Source organism: Dipteris shenzhenensis, chromosome 10 (assembly GCF_047967505.1).
Source record: "Dipteris shenzhenensis isolate YYH24624 ecotype China chromosome 10, Dip_SZ_1.0, whole genome shotgun sequence".
Classification (NCBI taxonomy): Eukaryota; Viridiplantae; Streptophyta; class Polypodiopsida; order Gleicheniales; family Dipteridaceae; genus Dipteris; species Dipteris shenzhenensis.
The window spans coordinates 55944300-55963976 of record NC_141605.1 but is presented as its reverse complement, the minus strand read 5'-3'; the positions used below and the strand labels follow the sequence as shown (position 1 = coordinate 55963976).

The window sequence follows — 19677 nt, the reverse complement described above, 5'->3', positions numbered from 1 at the left end:
CTTTCAGTTTACCAACATTGCAAGTATTGGACTCATGGATAGATTTTCCCTTTCTAGTATAGTGATGGGGCCCTCTCTATTCGAATCACTTATTATGACGCTAACCACGTCATTCGCCAATAATCACATACAGCTACATAGATACAAGGCTTGATTAGCACCTAGCAAGCTTCCAATGAAGCTCAGCTTCTACGGGATCAATGTCCTATGGCATCCCAGGCACTCACCACTGTCTCTTCAAAGATGTAATCATACTCCATTCCAACCTCTTTGTTAGCCCCGCGTTAGTAGGCTACAGTGGCACATGGTCACCGAGGCCTCATTTCAGAGCGAGAAGTAGTGGAGACGATTGAGCACCCATTTTGTAGCAGACGTGCAGTTGATTGTGGCACTACAACGAATAGGCAAATGGAGGTTGGTGCACTGAGCGCACACTCTTTTAAAAGGCGGTTCTTTTAATAGTTATTTCATTGTAACGGGGAGAGAAGAGAACAAGAGAGAAGTGTGCCAAGTTCGCTTCCTCTTACCTGAGTTGCTAGGATAGGGAGTGTTCACTGCAAGCCGAGGCGGCTTGGTTATATGAAGAGAGTTTGATCAATAGAAGTGAATGAGCAAATGATTCTCTATTATGTTCTATGTTTTGTTGTGTTAAGTCCATTATCTAAGTGTGTCTATAGCTCGGTGTTCTCCAGTCATCTAAGTCCATTATCTAAGTGTCTTTATAGCTCGGTGTTCTCCTGTCCATTATCTAAGTGTGTTTATAGCTCGGTGTTCTCCTGTCATCACATGGTTCTCCTCCAACAGCTAACCCCAACATCCGAGCGTTTTATATGTTAGCACATGGTTCTGCACCCGAGCACGCTCTCCTTAGGACTGCAGGAGCCAGCATCTTCACCAAACACCGCACTGGGTTGGGTCGTAACCTGAGCACTTCTGTGTTAACCACGTGAGGGCCCAAAACTGTCCACATTTTGGCGATCGAGCTAGGGAAGGGTCAAGTGAATTCCAAGTTGATGAGCTCTTAGGGTAGGAGGTTTAGAGAGCCGAGTTCGTAAGCTTAGTAACAAAGTAGAAAAAGAAGAGAGTTCATGATAGCACGTGATGGAGTGAAATAACTATTGGGAATCCTCGGTTACTATAGAAAATTTATTCAAGTAACTCTAGACGCGTGGCGTCAACTGGTAGTGTGCTTTAAGACGGGGGCATCAAACACAGAATGTACTCAGATTGCTCTTCGACTACTCTTTGACTTAAGCAATGGCTGACACACGCTCCGAAAGACAAGAAGATACGCGGCCAGACGTGAAGAGCATCTGAGCCAGAGGCAGTGGTTACATCTTTTTCTTTTTGGAAAAAAAGAAACTTCTATTAAGTAAGAAAGAAACTTGCAAGAGCAAGCTCTGTGCGGTGATACAACATGCTAGGCATGTAATAAAAACACCTCAGAGAAATAAGGTAGAAAGAAACCAAGGCTGAGGCTGAAAATGCCAACACCCTGTAGAAGTCTCAACAAAGAAGGGAGAGTCTCTCCAATCTCTGAGAAAAGTAACTCTCCTGGAGGAGGCTGCTCGAGATGAATGATCCCTGCATGGTCGCCCAAATGGCCATCAGAGTGTGTACCGTATCTGTCCAAGTACTCGCCAATATCTGAGAAGGGTGAACCTGAGAACCCTCCAAAGCCTCAATGCATCTGGCTCTCCAAATGTGCCATGCTGCGATGCTAGCTAAGACCTCCCATGGAGAGTCAACCGAAGAATGAGCTGAGAGGGGAGAGAGAAGTGGAAGAGATCAAGAGAGTGAGAGTGAGAGAGAGTGACACTCTAGTGCGGGTGTGAAGGAATGATGAGCCACACCACAAACTCACTTATGTTTTATTAGGATTAGATTTACCCTATGACTGTCTTAAGACAGTCATAGGTGTCCTATCTTTTAATGAAGGGTTGGCAATGTGCCTTTACCCCAACAACCTCCCACCTAAAGGCCAATGTGCCTAAAGGGGAGAAAATAATAAAAAATTACAGCAATGTACAGTTACTGTATACAAGACCATAAAGTAAGAATGGTCTCATCCTAATCCCATGATGTGGCGGCAATGTGCAAACCGCTCTGTAGGCAAGCTCTTAGTGAGCAAATCTGCTCTTCAGAGGACGATAATATATTCTTCTTCTTCTTCTTCTTCTTCTTCTATCCTGTGCTCAGCCACACCCAGGGTAGCAGCCACGAACGCAGTCACATCTACCATGGGTGTAGCCTCAGTGCGTGGGATCCCGCGTACTCTGATGTTGAGAGCCTTACTGGCTCTCTTCTGCTGCTCCATGAGGGTAGCCGAAACGGTTACCCTTGCGGGTTCCCGTTCGGCCATGTCAACCCATCTGGAAGTCTCCTCAATAGCAGATTCCATGCTCGCAATCTGTGCCTTGACCAACGGGGTACTCCCTGGGACAGTGTGTATGGTTGTAACCTCCTGTCGGAGCTGCATGATATCATTTCTGAGTCCCTGAATAAGAGCCGCCTCCTCCCGAACGGCCCTAGCCTGCTCCTGTATGATGCTGCTCTGCTGCTGGTTGAAGCGGACCTGCTCCCGTGCAAAGCGAGTCAGCTCCATCTCACGCTCACAGAAACTATGTATCTCCATGAGCAAGGTCACACAGGCCTCTCGTGTGTCAGCCCACCCATGTCCATGCTGAAACTGTGGTAACTGTGGCATGAAAGTGTGGGACTGAGTCCGGAAACTGGATGGTGACTGGGTGAACTGGGTGAGGAACGGAGATGACAGTGGAATGGATGAGGCAATCCGAACAGGGTGTAGGAGCGTGGGCTGACTGAGAGGGAGAGGGGAGAGTGAAGCGTAATGCGGAACAGTGTATGACACCTCCGAAGTAGGGGTCATAAGCGGTGCGAGAGCTGTAACAGGAGAGGAGGGGAAGGGAACAACAACCGGCGCCATGGCCATGATGTAGAGGGAGTTGAGACTGGAACTCGAGCTGAGCCTGAAGCGGGGGCTGAATTCAAAGTAGAGATAGAGATAGAGGGAGCTGAGGCTGGAGCTGAAACCGAAACTGAAACTATAGCCGAAGCTGAGGTTGAGGTAGAGATAGACGCTGAAGAAGCTGAGGCGGGTCCTACCTTTGCCTTGCTGTCTACCCCGAGTCCACTTCGATTGTAAGGTGTGTTCACATCCTCCAATTTCAGTTGTGTCGTTTGCTTTTTTTGTTGTTGTTGTTGTCTTTCCTGGCTTTGTCCCCTATTTCTCCTGAACCCTTTTTTTTTTTTGGGTACAGGTCTTAGTGTCCGACCGGGAGCGGGAGCACCAGCTCCCCCTTCATAATGGGAGGCACGTCCAGTGCGAGGTGGTGGCGGGGCGGGGTGGAAGCCTGAGGTGGAGAGGCAGCCAGGAGGTGGAGAAGGAGAGGCTAAGATGGCGAGGAGTTTTTTTTTTAATTTTTTTTTAAATTTTTTTTAAAGGGAGGTAGCAAAGTTGGCGAGGGGCTGTTGGCGAGGGGCTGAAGCGGGAGCGGGAGGAGCAGAGAGGGGGGTGGCTAGGTAGGCTAAGCGTAGGGGTTGGGCTGAGCGTAGGGCGTAGGCGTAGGGGGCGTAGGATGAGCGTAGGGGGCGTAGGGATAGGCTGAGCAGAGCAGACTGAGCATAGGCTGAGCGGGGTAGGCTGAGCGGGGTGCGTAGAGCATAGGCTGAGCGGGGTATGAGCGTAGGCTGAGCGTAGGGAGGGGGTGGCTAGGTAGGCTGAGCGTAGGAAGAGTAGGGGGCGTAGGGAGAGGCTGAGCGTAGGGAGCGGGAGAGGCTGAGCGTAGGGAGCGGGAGACCTCACGGGTCTATGTCACATAGAGCAGGAGCAGCGTACAAGCAGCAATGGAGCAGCGTAGAGAGCAACGTAAGGAGTAGGAGCAGGAGCAGCGATGGGCAGCAATGGAGCAGGAGTAGCGATGGTTGACAGAGCAGGAGCAAGACTAAGTATTGCAATACCTATACCAAATTTGGCCATGATGAATCTGATTGCTGGTTCAATGGTAAAAATCGCCAAGTGTTAGCAAACCAAGTGGCGACTGATAACCGAGTACTAAGCGGCAAACCACCACGTCCCGAGCAAGAAGATGAGTAAGAATGGTAAAGAGAAAACTAATCCATCTAAAATTAAGTGTTACAGTTGTGGAGAAAATCATTTTCGTTCTGATTGTCTAATCTGGGCGGAGCACTTAAAGGTCTTGAAGAATAACATGGAAAGAAAAGAGGTGGATCCAGAATGCCGAGCAATTGTAGTCAAAAGGGCTAGTAACAACAGCTGAAGACACTGATGCTTCAGGTAAAGACATCAATTGGAAAGTACAGAAGGAGTTGGCAGCTAAAATTGCAAGGGAATTGAAAGGAAAAGCTCCAACAGTAGAAATGCCTAAGCAGATTCAGCACTTTGTTACCGAGTGAGGAGAATCCTCGAAATCCGGGTCTAAAGAAGCAGAACCAAACACTTCACAGGAAACTAGCAGAGAGCTAGCAAGAGCATGCGAAACATTCAAGAACATGCACGTTAGTTTGACCTTTGCTGAGCTAATGCAAATAGCTCCATATTGTCGAGACTTCTTTGCTCGGCAAATTAAGAAGTCATCCGAGCCACCAAAGGAAGTGCAATACTTAGCCACTATGCCTGTAATTGATACTCCGGTAGTTGATGAGGACGTACTACTAAACACTATCGAGATTAAGAAGCAAACTATACCGGGTGTGATAGTGGACAGAGGATCAAGAGTGAATATAATTTCTAAAGAGATTGCACAAAGGCTAAAGTTCAAATCATATATGCCATCGCCATTCCAAGTATGCATGGCAGATCAACGACCAATTGACTCCAAAGGTATGCTGCAAGATATGGTCATTTCCATAAGGCGGCATCTATTATACAGTTTCTTTCATTGTGATTGCTATGGAACAGCATGCTCACCAATCTTGTTGGGAAGACCTTGGCTGAAGAGTGCAAAAGTACTCCATGACTGGGGAGCAGAAGAGATGACTATTAAGACGGATGGTCAAGATATGTGTATACCGATCAACCCTCGGAAAGTCCCGAGTTGTTGTCGACCTAAGAATTTGGAAGTCAAAGATCCATTTCCGCAGGACATTGAGTCTCAGTTTATGGAGTTGCACATCTTACCTGTTGGTGAGATAGATTTTTTTCAAGTGGCTGCAGACATCAAGCAGAAGTTAAGAGATGAGCAAATTGCTAAACAGAAAGATCTCTTTCCGAGTGATTTCACTGAAGATTTTGACGGAGAGAGGAAGATTGCTGAATTGCCAATAACTATCACTCGACTCGAAAACTCGACTCGAAACTGAACAGTTAGTTCCAGAACTAACACAAGAATTGCATCTTGGAACACAAGATCACCCCGCTATGATAGTGGTGAGCACCAATCTGTCTACCAAGCAACTCGGAATGATAAGATATCAATTCCTCAGATACAAATATGTGTTTGCATGGAGTTACACCAATTCAAGGGGAGTTCCTCCCGAGTTGTGTCAACATAAGATACCTTTAGTACTTAATGCTAAAGCAGTACGGCAACAAAGGTACAAAATGAATCCTAACTATGCCAAGCAAGTCAAAGCCGAGTTCGATTAACTCTTGCATGCTAGGTTTATGTATGCCATTGATCGTAGTTGACTGGCTTTTTCCTATTGTTAATGTGCCTAAGAAAAATGGCAAACTCCGAGTCTGTGTGGACTCCATGGAATTGAATGCCTAGATAGTTCTTGATCCATTTCTCATAACCTTTACTGACGGAATTTTGGATCAAGTTGCAGGACATGAAATATACTCATTTATGGATGGTTATAGTGGGTATAACCAAATTACAGTGCTCCAGAGGATCAATTAAGAATTGTGTTAATTACAAAGTGGGGCACCTATGCAACTGAAGTGATGCCTTTTGGATTAAGAAATGCCCCATCAACCTTTCACAAGTTTATGGTTGACACTTTTAGAGATTATCTCCCCGAGTTTATTGCTATTTACTTAGATGATTTTTGTGTATATTCTTCAGATATCGATCATCTGGCATACTTGGACAAGGTTTTTCAGAGATGCAGAAAAGCGAGTATCTCCTTAAATCCAGCTATGAGTGTATTCTATGTCCGAGTTGGTATTCTACTCGGCCATGTTATTTCCAAGGATGGTATTAGAACCGAGCCAGGTAAAATTAAAGCCATACAGCACATGCCTGAGCCTCACAACTTGACTCAGTTATGTTCTTTTGTGGGGTTTATCAGTTTCTACCACAGATTCATCAAAGACTTTGTCAGGATTGCGGCGCCTTTGTATGAATTGACAAAAAAGGATGCTAAGTTTGAAAGGAAGGCTGAGTTGACAGTAGCTTTCAATGATTTGAAAAACCGAGCAATCGCTATTCCAATTCACAGACAACCAAAGTGGGATGTTAGCTCTCATGTACATGTGGATGCTTCTGGTTATGCTTTGCGTAATATTCTGGCTAAGCCGGATGGTCGACAGGACTATCCAGTATATTATGCTAGCCGATTGCTAACACCTATCGAGACAAATTATAACACCACCGAGCCAGAAGCTTTGGGAATGGTATTCAATGTGCAAAAACTAAGGCACTATTTACTCGGTAACCACTTGGTATTTTATGTGGATCATCAAGCCTTGCTTTATCTTATAAATAAGACTGTCATTCAAGACGGCTTGTTCATTGGATACTGTTGCTGCAAGAATCCAGCTTCAAAATTATTCATAAGCCGGATAAGAGCCATGTGGGAGCCGACGGTTTATCCGCACCCGAGCAAACACATGGAGTTGATATGGAATTGCCAAATGCTCAAACTTTATTCAAGGATGCTCAAACCGGGTGTATGCAATTTGATGTTTTGTAACTACCTTGGACAATTGTTCGCTAATCAATCTATGCCTTTGCAACCAACCCGTGGGAAGCCTCTCAATGTTGGGATTTGGATTTTGTTGATCCTTTCAAACCAGCTAGGTTCACCCAAAATAGGATATCATCGTTGCTATTAATTATGCTACTAAATGGGCAGAAGCTAAGGCATTCCGAGACAACTCGGCTCGGAGTACAACTATAGGAGTCTTCTTCAGCCATACATGCACTTTCAAGTCCTTTAGGATCCCATTCCGAATTTCGGGGCTCAGGTGATTTTGTGGCCTTTGTCAAATACAATTCTACCACTCTAGTCTGCATTCTTTCAATTCATTAAAGTGCTCTATCTTGGCCTTTTGGCGTTGCACACCCTCCTCCTTTTTCCTTTACCAATTGCTATTAGCTAGTGCTGGAGGGTCTATCTTGAGGTATTCTACGGCCTTGCAAGATTGCTAAGTCATTGTCAAATACTTGATCTTTCAATGTGGCATTATTTGTAACAGAGGTGTAGTTGATCGTGGCAATACAGCCAATAGGCAAATGGAGGTTGGCGCACCGAGCGCGCACTCTTTTAAAAAGCAGTTCTTTAAATAGTTATTTGATCGTAACAGTAGGCAAAGAAGAGAACAAGCGAGCGGTGTGTCGAGTTCCTCTGACCTCGGTTGCTAGGATAGGGAGTGTTCACTGGAAGCCGAGGCGGTTTGGTTGTATCAAGAGTGTTTGATCAATAGAAGTGAATGAGCAATAAGTTCTCTCTTCTATTCTATACTGTTTTGTTGTCTTGAGTCCATTATCTAAGTGTTTTTATGACTCGGCGTTCTCCCGTCATCACACAATTCTCCTCCAATAGGTAACCCCAACCTCCGAGTGTTTTATACTTTGGCACCTGTTTTGCACCCGATCACACTCTCCTTAGCACTGCAAGACCGAGCATCTTCACTAAACACCACACAGGATTGGGTCGTAATCCGAGCGCTTCTGAGTTAACCGGGTGAGGGACCGAAACTGTCAGCACTCTTAGTTCATCATGTTCAAAGACGTTTAGTGATCTTTGTTCATGAGCCCGTATAACACAAGGACCATCTACTCGGTCGCCAACCTCTACTCAAAAGATGACCAACGAGTTTTTCTAATTGGATAGCACGGACCATGTTATGCTCTAGTTCAGATAACATGACCTTGGAAAGGTGTGTCGACATTCTCCTTTAGAGGACCAACTTATGTAATATATTCATTGTGCTTTATTCATATGGTCAAAGGAGTCAATGCCAAGGTCTTTGATGTGGGTGGTCTGGCACTGACAGATAGTTCTGAAGGTCAGGGGCCTAGAGGGGCCTAGGAGCACCAAAAGTGTCTTAAATGCCAAGGGGCAAATGGAATTAAATTGTACTCCAAGAGAGGGGTAAATGGTGCACTAAAGGATGGTCCTAGAAATGTGACATGTGGCAAGTAGAATCATTTAGGGAACGGTGGGCTTTGTGTGTAGCTATGCAGGAAGACCACACGTTGGTAGTAGAGAGTCAAAGCGGGAGCCCTACACACTTTGTTCTATCTAGGTTAGTACCTATCTCACTATGCAAGGAAAAATGTATACCTTGTCACTACTTGGAGTCGCACACTTCACAAGCATTAAAACAAATCATGACATAAGTAGACTGGTAGCTAAATGTGAAATTTATAATATCAGGTGATACATTGTTGCTCTATGAAGGAGTATGATATAGTATACATCTTCGAAAAACATATTATTTTTCATAGGCTGAATTTTCCCAAAAAGAATTCTGAAATAACATTGAAAATGGCACTACCTCCCATGACTGATCCACAAGCTCTGGGCGTACAATTCTTGTAGGCCGCGAATAAGAAACAATAACCTTTCTTAGTACGTCTCCATTTGAGAGCTCTTCCAACTGTTCAGAATACTCTTAGCGATCAATTCCAAAGATGCAAAGAGTAGTCTGAATCAGCAGAAAACATTACAATTTCCTACAATTCAATTAGCTTAATGCTAGATAGCTCATTGTCAAAACTGTGAATCAGCTTCTGCAGGTGATACCTGCTTCACTGAGTTAGAAGCCAGCAATGGATTTCCTCCACGTTCTGAGATGATAGCCCGCACAATTTCCACGTTGACTCCTCGGTCAATCTGTCCATGCAGAGCTTGTTATCTAGGTAGTGGTCTCGCAAGCTATTTCTCTTCACTCCATTACAGCATGCATTTGATTTGTTAGACAAATCTATTCTAGATGTAGCTTGTAGACTTATCAGTGCCTATGTCTTGACAGATATACTCTAGCTCAAGCTTTGAAACACAAAAAAACCACCAGCAGTATATTAACACAACTGAATCTGTTATGTAATCAAGACTCACCAAGAGCTGCTCCAGCCTTCTGGTCACAAAGGTGAAAACCTGCACCAGGAAAATATAAGCTTCATTGAAGGAATTAGACAACACAAGCTTCAGCTCAACCAAAATTTACAACACAAGATTTCATATGCAGCTAGGAATAGAGTGTAATTTGACAATGAGTACAAACCTCATTTATACTGGAATCAGTGACAGGAAGAGGTTGTACAGATGCTGCAACATGCAATGCTTCAACTAGATGCAAATTCTTTTTATTCTCTACCAGTGCCTGCACCTGCATAACCCAGACACCCGCATCAGACAAGCAAAAAGCTCTACACTAGCAACAATTAAGCAATCTCTTTGAGAAAATTACCAGTCCATATGCACTTCTTCGAAGGCCAAAAGGATCAGCTGATGCAGAAGGTTGACATTCAACAGCGAAAAGTCCAATCAAGCTATCAAGTCTGTTGACAGAAATAATTAAGTCAGTGCAAGAAAGCATGCCTGCACGAAGCTCATCGAGACCTTATCAGTAAGCCATTGCAACCCCCACAGAAATGCATAGCATTACAGTCGAATCAAGGTTCGATTCTTTCGCTTGTAACAGGGAAATCATGATCCAGGGAGGAGAACTCAATATATATTAATGAGTATTGATCAATACTACATTGTTTGTTGGTACCATCCATGACATCAAGACATGACGGCTCCATAAGAACCCACAATCGAAATAGTACGGCCATCTCAATAATTGTGTCAATCTTATAGATAAACACATAACCACAGCGATTACTAATAAAGTCTACACAATTTCGACACCATCACTGCCACAACTATAACAGTTGGTGAATGTCATTGATCATAACAGAGGCAAGCCCAGATGGTAATGGGGATCAAGAATGCTGCCATGTGAGCTCCTCTAGCCAAACCGAAAAGGTCCCATCTAACTTATTGAATCAAACAAAATCTTGACTTGCTAGTGAAAAGGAGATGGAAAAGAGAACAGAAAATTAGGGTGGGAAACACACACCAAAGGTAAACACCAAACATCAGTTATAGACTGAGAGTCTCTTGCGAGTGTGTATAGCACTCACAAAGTTATTATAGGTTAACCACGGTCTACTCCAAAAGATGATTGACCTGCATTACATCAGTTTAAGACTAAGAGTCTTAGGTTTGGATTTGAAATCTATCTCTGATTAGTGCTTTTCCATCTCTGTAAACAGCCCATTTTCCTTCCTTTCGAGCATCCTTCACTTTAGTCAGTTCAGTGGCCTTTAGTTTCAGCTGAGTTGGGATGAGCTCCTCTGCTATCCATATTTTAGTACCTTTCAACTTATTGGTTTGCTTGGGAATCTTGCTTCTTTCCATTTAGTTTTGAAATCATACTTTGGCGTGTGTCCCTTCCTGTAAGACAGCTATTACATCTTCAGCACCCACTCTATTTGTGGGGTTCTTTCTATGATATTTTCCAGCTTTTCCTTTTGACTTCCTTCAAACCAGCCCTCTGGTAGCCCTCCTATCGTGCATTAGCCACCCTCTTTTCCTGTTCTTGTACTTCTTCATATACATCCAATGTGTTGAATTTAGTATCCAATGTTGCTGTAATTTCCTGTTTCACCAGGTGTTCTTCGAGGGACATGATCCAGATCCAGCTTTCATTGTACGGCGACACTCTGTGGAATCTTGTTCCCTCCAGGATATTCCCTTCACTCCTTTCAGAGCTGCTCATGCCTCAATAGATACATCATGGGAGATTCTGGCTAGTATTACAGCTTGGCATATTTGGAAAGCCAGGTGTACAGAGGCAATAGAGGGTACCAAGGTTCACCCCTCTCAGTCTATGGCCAATATTTGGACCGACACAGTACACACTCTGATGGCCATCTGGGCGAGCATGCAGCAGAGCAGCCATGTAATGACAAGAGCAATCACTAATCCGTGATTAGTAGACATTAAAACATTATTATATATTATACATATGTATTTATGATGGACACCGACCGATTTGTTATGGCGGTGGATCATCTCAGTAGATAGGACTAGTCGAGCTGGAGCCACTGCTTCAGACAGCATCGAATTTGAACATGTGACACTTATTCTATTAATAAAAATGTGCACACACGTGTCTAGGTCCTAGGGGCAATAGGAAGGGAAGGCTGCATTAAGGTGCATTGAATGGTAGATGCATGGGTCATAGGCTAAGGGTAGGTGTACATGGGAAGATGGAACTTGAGTGATCTCAAGCGACATTAATGAAAGGGTATCACCCTTTCATTGTGAATCTCACGTAGCATTCTTCATTCACCTTGCATTCATCCGCCAATCGGCATTCAAATTCTGCATGCATTGCACACATTTGCATTCTTGAGGAGGCTGGCTCTTCACAAGCTACTGCCAGGAGAGTTACTTTTTTCAACGTTTGGAGAGGATCTCCTGCATGGTGGCCTGTCTCAAAATGGTGGCCACGGGCGTCCTAGCTTCCCCATTCATGGTGCCTGTGTGTATATTGGGCACCCCCCTGCTCTGACTAACCCCCACGGTTGGGTTGGGGGCTCAGCCAAAACCCTAGAGCATGAGTCTTGCTAAAAGCTCCTGCTCTAGCTGACGCGCTAGCGTTGACGAGGAGGACGCTGCTGACGGGCTTGCACTGACGAGGCGATTGGCGGCGCAATCGCTCCTTTTTCAGTCACAAGCTAGTGCTAACGAGGAGGGCGTTGCTGACGGGCTAGCACTGACGAGGCAACTGATGGCACAACAACAAGGCTAACACAGGGCTAGTGCAAGGCTAGCGGAGCGTAGGAGAGAGAAAATGCATGTTCCCCAAGCTCGGACAAGATGAAGGGGCCCTAAGGAGGATGGGCGTCCACAAAAGGCAAGCAAACGCAAAAAGGTCGCAGAAAGAGGAACAAAGAAAGTTGTATTAAACGTCTACAAAAGGCCCAAAGGACCTATGAGACCGAAAGTAATAAAATCAATTAGAGATTAGGGGTCCATCTGACACTCAAAAGATCTATCAATGTGTGTACACCAGGGCTCTACCGCCTCTCTAGTATGTCCATCATCAAATTGTGGAAAATTGAGTGAAGGTCACTCATGTCCACTAGGCAGGAAAAGGTGTCCCCATGGTGTCATGGGATCTCTTGGATGTGTTTCTGATGCATGGGTCGTATAAGTGGCCCAGCTGGTTTAGGGTGGTCAGTGAACCTATGATCTATGGATCGGGCTAGGGTTCCCCCATGGGTTGGCTAAGTAGGCAATGTTGTGCTGAGGTTATAATGTACACAATGTTGTGCTACGGTTTAAATGTTCATGTTGCATTTTATATATATGGTCACAAGGTTTTAATGCCGTGGTCACCGGTGTGGGTAAATGGCACTAACTAGATAGATCTAAGGCCAAAACCATGGTGTATGTAATTGGGAAAATGCGCCTAGAGGGAAAAGAATTAAAGTGTATCGCAAGAAGGGCTATAAGAGGCATCAAAGTATAAAGTGGCAAGTGGCATCTAGATCTTTCTAGGGTGATGAGGCTTTATAACTGAAAGAAAGAAAAATGTGAACCATATCGTAGTCACGACCTTTGCTATAGAGATTGGTTGGGAGGTTAGTTTGTGTGCTACCACCCAGTATTCTATGTAAGGTAGTATGCACGTTTTACGGGATGATTTCATTTGGTATCAAAGCATCAGACTATTGTTGGAAGGGCTTGTTTTGCAAATTTGTGTGTAGAACAGTGAAGGGAGCATCTGACTTATACATTTATTTAATCAGCTTGAATTTTGAATAGCTATTATGCTAGGTGTCGCTGAATTCATCGGGTGATGTGGGTAAATTGGTACTTGAAGGAACTAGAGGGGGAAGAAAATATAATAATTGCGATGAAAAAGAGTATATAATTGTCAAAGGGCTGAGTGGAAGATACAATAAGCATGTCAATTCATCATCACTAGTTGGTGGCAAGCCGCATGCTAGCCGTACTAACGGAGGACGTTGCTGAGGACCCATACACGCGCACACCTTTGAGCTTACAGAATTTGTTGTTATGCGTAGAGTGCAACATCACGTTAGCACAACACAGATAACCGATGGTAGACAAAGCCAGCTCAAGTTGTCAGACTTGTGATGGTAGACTAATAACTAATGGTAGACGAAGCCAACTCAAGTTGTAAGACTTGTGATGGTAGAGAACGGGCACAACATAGCGATAGATTCTTCATGAATTAGGGTTTTGGGCTAGCATTACGAATTGGAATTGCGTAAAGCAAGATGTAGGTTTGCAAAATTAGTTGTAACCTTTTGCATAGAATGATCAAGGAGCAAACCACTGCATTTAAGTTTGGGACTTCAACAAAGGAGTATTCTATGACACAACAATCGACAAGCAATTGGTGTTCCACAACAAACATTTATAGGGATAAATTTCAGATTAGGTCAAATTGGGCATTTGTGTAAGGAAAGAAAGAAAGAAAGAAAGAAAGTTTATTTAAGTCTTCGGAAGACCGATGGGTCTATAAGACTGTGAAAATCCTGATAAACAAGATGTGGTAGTGGAGCTACTAAACGAGCATCCATACCAATGCAAAATGCAAAAATGCAGAATGGCAGTACTAAGTCCTAAGTACAACATAGTCATGTCAATGGTCGACTATATATCAGTCTCAGCATCGTCATCATCATCATTGGCAGCAGCAAGATATCAGGTTGGATGAGGCAGTGGAGGCATGAAGTCGGCAATAGAGTGTTGTCGACCACTGTCCTGGCACGTCCCCTGTAGCTCTGCGTCTAACCAGGGCTACTATGACCCCCATCGGTCGGGACTCTAAACAAGGAGGGGATGTCACCAAGTGTGATCTGTGTGTTGACCCTCTGTTTGAGCTGTCGGGTCACAGGCTCCGGGTCACGGTTATGTCAAGGCCTCGTCTCATGGGGGTCCATGTGATCTAGCTGAAAGAACTCCATGATAGAGCTCTGAGAGGGATCAGCCGAGGAAGAAGTCTGCTCCTGTCTCCGTGCTCGAAGTATCCTCTCACGGTGTCTAAGTGCCTCATGAATGAAACCTGCCAAACACCACTGGTCGGGGTAGGAGAGGAAACAGGTGGCTCGCTAGGGCTTGGAGCATCCGGATCGAGAGAGATCCTCAGCGAGTGGGGTAGGTGAATCTGCGTGTATCCTCCTGGATAAATGAAACCCTCTGCTATGATATGTAAGAAGTGATCTCTGTAGAAGCTAAGCTTCAATGGGAGTTCACTCGGTCCCAACCAGGTCCGAAATGTGTGTAGCTGTGGTAGATCCTCACGGATAACCTGGTTGACCTCATGTGATAAGAGGGGAGAAAACGGAGCATCCATGCTGTACTGAAAGGGAGGTAGTCTATCCATGTGGAGCCCCAATCGCTCAAACCATCTCTCTGTACATGCATATCAGTACCTCTAGTCTCCTCCTGCTGCAAGTGCCATAGAAGAGGATAGAGCTATCCATGGTAGCCTGCCCCGAGGTATAATCCCCATAATCCCTAAAATCATAAGGCTCACAAAAGGCCTGTAGTGCGTCTAGGTGTCTCTGAAGCCCCTCTGCTGAGGAAGACAAGAGAGCCACGTCATCTGCATAGAGAAGAATCTGGATCAATGCGCTCGCAAGAGAGCAACCTACACCCCCCTTTGTCTGCATCACTGTCTCGAGCTCGTCAACGTAGAGGCCAAACAAGGTAGGCGACAAAGGACACCTTTGTTTGATCCCGATGGTGCTCATGATCTCGTCTGTCCACCCGGATCCTGCCCGAACTCTGCCGGAAATTCTCTCGTTAAGTGCCATGACAGCCCAAATAATCTCCTGGTCATAGCCCAAGTCCTGTAGGCACCATATGAGGCGGGCTCTCGGAACCGTGTCAAATGCCTTGCGCAAATCCACAAAGCAACAATAAACCATCTGCTTCCGTGACCTCGCCTCCTCGATGATACATCTGAGTGTGAGGATGTGGTCCATGGTTCCATGATCACGTCGGAACACGGCCTGTCCTGCTGCTCTAAGTCCTCGACACTCTGCAAGTCTGCTAACCTCGGAGTCAAGTACTGATGCATAAATCTTGGACATGACATATCCAATTAGACAGCTTCATTAAAAAAGCTTTGCTAAGATCGAGGCTAGGAGGTTAATCCCATATGCAATGAACTCAGTGCATAGCCCCTCATGATCCTTCGCTCGGCCATTATAAAGTTTCATTACGGCATCCTTTACCCCTCCTCTAGTGAAGAGGGTGCAGGATGTGGGACGAGGCATGTGTGAGACATTAGGGAGTGGCTAATTTGGGATGTCATAAAGTGTGCGTGCATAATCAAACCAGATCTAAGTGTCGGTGAGTTACAGAGGGGACCGTCCTTCTAGAAATCTCCGCTAGAAGTCCTTAGAGTTGTTACTAAACATAATGTTCAGTAGCTCCTCCTCGTTCCGACGAACGAAGTCTAGTTTCTTCCTCCGTACCAGTCTACGGTATTGACGTAGCGTATCTGGTGCACTTGGAAGACTATTTTTGGTTTCGAATCTGAGTTGACGGTGTAAAGCCTTACACTCATAATCGTACCAACTATTATAGGATACGGTTCTAGGGGATGGTGGGCGGGTGGAGCGGGTGGTGTGGAGGAAAGCGTGAATGGCAACCTTGTGTAGTGAGCGGGTGACAAGGGCAGCACGATCCTCTAAAAGGGGTATGAAGTCAATATAAGCGAGAAGTATGTACATACGACCAGAGTAAGAAGGTGAGTGATCCTGATCAAAGCGTATATCGTGGTAGGTGGAGTAAGCACTGAGTGGGGTGGAAGGTGCTGTGTGAAGGCAGGTGGAGATGCTAAAGAAAAGGTATGTATGATCAGCCCCTGGGGGGAGAGATGCTACAGTGAAGTCAGTAATGTGAGATGTAAAGACTGGGGATCCCATGATGTAATCAACCACCCTGGAGCCCCCCCCATGTGGAAAGCATGTGAAACCACCTGAAGCAGGCCATCTATCAAGACCATTATAGAAAATGAGATCATGTATCCTGCCGAGGTCTAATAGGCCATGCCCATAAGATGAGAATGGACCTCGCCTGTCAGTTGAAACCCGTAGCATACCTGCCTCCTCAAGGTCAATATCTGGCAGTAGAGTGGAATCATCTCTGAAGTCAAGAAGTGGTACCTGACAGGCCCTTGTCCTCGCGTTGAAGTCCCCCACTAGAAGGACTTCTCCGCGGCTAGAGAAGTCAACGATGGACTGATAAAGGGCAGCAAATGGGGATGTCTCATCATCACCTCGGATATCTCTGGCAAAGCGGGAGGTCTCAGGGGGGAAGTAGCAAACTGCGACAAACAGATCCCGGCTATCCATGTGTCGAATCCGGATGCAAAGAAATGTGGAATGTGTATCTCTCTCCTCTACCGAAATGGTCCCCAGAAGTGCAGATCTGAAAAGGACTGCAACTCCACATGAACCTCGAACTCATCCTGTACCCCTCGTCTGATCTCTGTAGGCAGACTCCCATGTATATCCGCTGACTATTGGAAGAGGACGCTCTGGACTCTTATGTGTCTCTGTATAAAAGACTATGTCGTGGCCTATATAGGATTCTGAGAAGTTCCTTGGTTCTGACCATAAGGTACCATTACAGTTCCAAATGGTGCAGGATAGGGTCTCGGATATCTGAGTCTCAGAGACTCCGCTTCCCTATGTAGGGGAGGGGGCAGGTGCCCTACGCGGGCTTGTAAGAAGTCGTCCCTCTCGCACCACTGGCCACTTCCCCTCCTTCCGAGCCTGATCCCACTGCTGCAGCAAAGAGCGCCTCTCCTCAACCTGTAGAGGTGTCAGGTCCTCATCCATAGAGATCGCTGGGCTGATCTCGAAGAACTGACCTGCGTCGGAGAGCTAAAAGTCGTGCCTGAGTGTCATGGAACTGATGATCAGGGGTTGCTCTCGGTTGGGATCTCTCCTCACCCGCCATACCCTCTCTATCATGTGCTCAGCCACACCCAGGGTAGCGGCCACGAATGCAGTCGCATCTACCATCAGTGTAGCCTCAATGCATGGGATCCCGCTGATGTTGAGAGCCTTACTGGCTCTCTTCTGCTGCTCCATGAGGGTAGCCGAAATGGTTACCCTTGCGAGTTCTCGTTTGGCCACATCAACCCATCTGAATGTCTCCTCAATAGCAGATTGCATGCTCGCAATATGTGCCTCGACCAACGGGGTATTCCCTGGGACAGTGTATATGGCTGTGACCTCCTGTCAGAGCTGCATGATATCCTGTCTCAGTCCCTGAATAAGACCCGCCTCCTGCCGAATGGCCCTAGCTTGCTCCTGTATGATGCAGCCCTACTCCTAGTTGAAGCGGACCTGCTCCCGTGCAAAGCGAGTCAGCTCCATCTCACGCTCACGAAAACTATGTATCTCCATAAGCAAGGTCTCACGGGCCTCTGGTGTATCAGTCCACCCATGTCCATGCTGAAACTGTGGTGACTGTGGCATGAAAGTGTGGGATTGAGTCCGGAAACTGGATGGTGACTGAGTGAGGAACGGAGATGACAGTGGAATGGATGAGGCAATCCCAACGGGGTGTGGGAGCGTGGGCTGACTGAGAGGGAGAGGGGAGAGTGAAGCGTAATGTGGAACAGTGTATGACACCTCCAAAGTAGGGGTCATAAGCTGTACGAGAGCTGTAACAGGAGAGGAGGGGAAGGGAACAACAACCGGCGCCATGGGCATGAGTATGTCGCTGATCGTAGATGTAGAAGGAGCTGAGACTGGAACTAGAGCTGAGCCTAAAGAGGGGGCAAAGTAGAGATAGAGATAGAGGGAGCTGAGGCTGGAGCTGAAACCGAAACTGAAACTGTAGTGCGAGTTGAGGTTGAGGTAGAGATAGAGGCTGACGAAGCTGAGGCGGGTCCTGCCTTTGCCTTGTTGTCTACCCCGTGTCCACTTCGGTTGTAACGTGTGTTCACATCCTCCAATTTCAGTTGTGTCGTTTGCTTCTTTTTGTTGTTGTTGTTGTCGTCTTTCTTGGCTTTGTCCCCCATGTCTCTTGGACCCGCTTTTTTTTTTTTTTTTGGTGTGGGTGCAGGTCTTAGTGTCTGACCAGGAGCAAGAGCACCGGCTCCCCCCCCATAATGGGAGGCATGTCCACTGCGAAGTGGTGGAGAGGCGGGGTGGAGGCCTGAGGTGGAGAGGCAGCCGGGAAGTGGAGAAGGAGAGGCTAAGATGGCAAGGAGTTTCTTTTTTTTTTCTTTTGAAGTTGAAAAAAAAAAAAGGGTGGCGAAGGTGGGAAGGGGCTGAAGCGGGAGCGGGCTGAGGCGGTGAGGCTGAGCGGAGGGGAGGCAGAGCGGGTGAGGGGTGCCTAAGGCAGAGAGTCTGAGTGGAGGGGCTAGCGCAGAGAGGCTGAGCGGAGGGGAGGCAGAGCGGGTGAGGGGTGGCTAGCGGAGACGCTGAGCCAAGGGGAGGCAGAGCGGGTGAGGGGTGGCTAGCGGAGAGGCTGAGCGAAGGGGAGGCAGAGAGGGAGAGGCTGAGCGGAGGAGAGGGAGAGCGGAGGGGCTAGCAGGGAGGCTAGCGGGAGAGGCTGAGCAGGAGAACGGGGAGGCTGAGCAGGAGAGCGGGTGAGGCTGAGCGGGGCGGGGGGGGGGGGGGGGGGGGGGGAGAGAGAGAGAGAGAGAGAGAGAGAGAGAGAGAGATGACAGAATCATCTTCATCGTCTCTGTCAAAACTTGACCACTGAAAACAAGCAGAAAAAAATTTACTAAGGCTGTGCATAGGTATTGTTGTAATTATAGTTTTGGACAGTGTATTTTTCTGAAAACCACCACCCTTAGTAAACAGAAAAAATAGTAGAAATGGAGGTTGAAGGAAAAGCCTCACATGTGGATCCTGTAGAATCAGCCGTCTAGCCGACCATGTATGTATCACGCCTTATGGCACATACACTGACTGGTAGGATTGTTATTGCAGCGGGTGTCTTACAACGAATTATGACTCAGCGGATACAAGCTAATCTACGGCAGTCATAGTTAAAAAGGATCGTTCAAGCGTTGACTATGAGACCATCCAAAGAAGACAAAGAAACGGCTTACATGGAGGAAGAGACGAGTGTGCATAGGTCAAACTTGCAAAGGTAAAAGTGCTGCATGTTGCAAATTGTAGACCAAAAAGTATTCTAGTCGAAAGCACAACATAGCTTTGATATCATTAAGGGCTCGTTACACAATGGGATGACGCGTTTGCCATTTCATGACTTAGAACTCAGTTGCTTGGCTCTCTTTCGGGGCCTCAGGTGTTTTACAAGAGACATGCATTCTCTTGGGCTTTATCCATTCGATGCCACTTAGTTGAGTGATGCTCTATGGATAATGTTCCTGCCTCAGCATTTAGAACCGTGCATGCCTCACTCGACTCTTTATGGGAGATACTG

The 19677-nt window shown here is 46.3% G+C and overlaps 1 protein-coding gene across 5 annotated transcripts in view; it reads right to left on the bottom strand.

The window, feature by feature from the left end:
• EDD1 (glycine-tRNA ligase) overlaps nucleotides 1-19677 on the bottom strand; it is a 226263-nt gene that overhangs the window by 22205 nt on the left and 184381 nt on the right. For all 5 annotated transcript variants that reach the window (XR_015541639.1, XM_087379990.1, XM_087379989.1 and 2 more), the window contains 5 exons: nucleotides 9626-9716; nucleotides 9440-9544; nucleotides 9274-9312; nucleotides 8959-9048; nucleotides 8711-8812 (listed from right to left, as the gene is read on the bottom strand). Coding sequence is in view for 4 of the 5 variants with exons in the window: in XM_087379990.1 (XP_087236116.1) it covers nucleotides 8711-8812; nucleotides 8959-9048; nucleotides 9274-9312; nucleotides 9440-9544; nucleotides 9626-9716 (427 nt within the window). In the remaining variant the exon portion in view is untranslated. The remainder of the gene's footprint in view (nucleotides 1-8710; nucleotides 8813-8958; nucleotides 9049-9273; nucleotides 9313-9439; nucleotides 9545-9625; nucleotides 9717-19677) is intronic.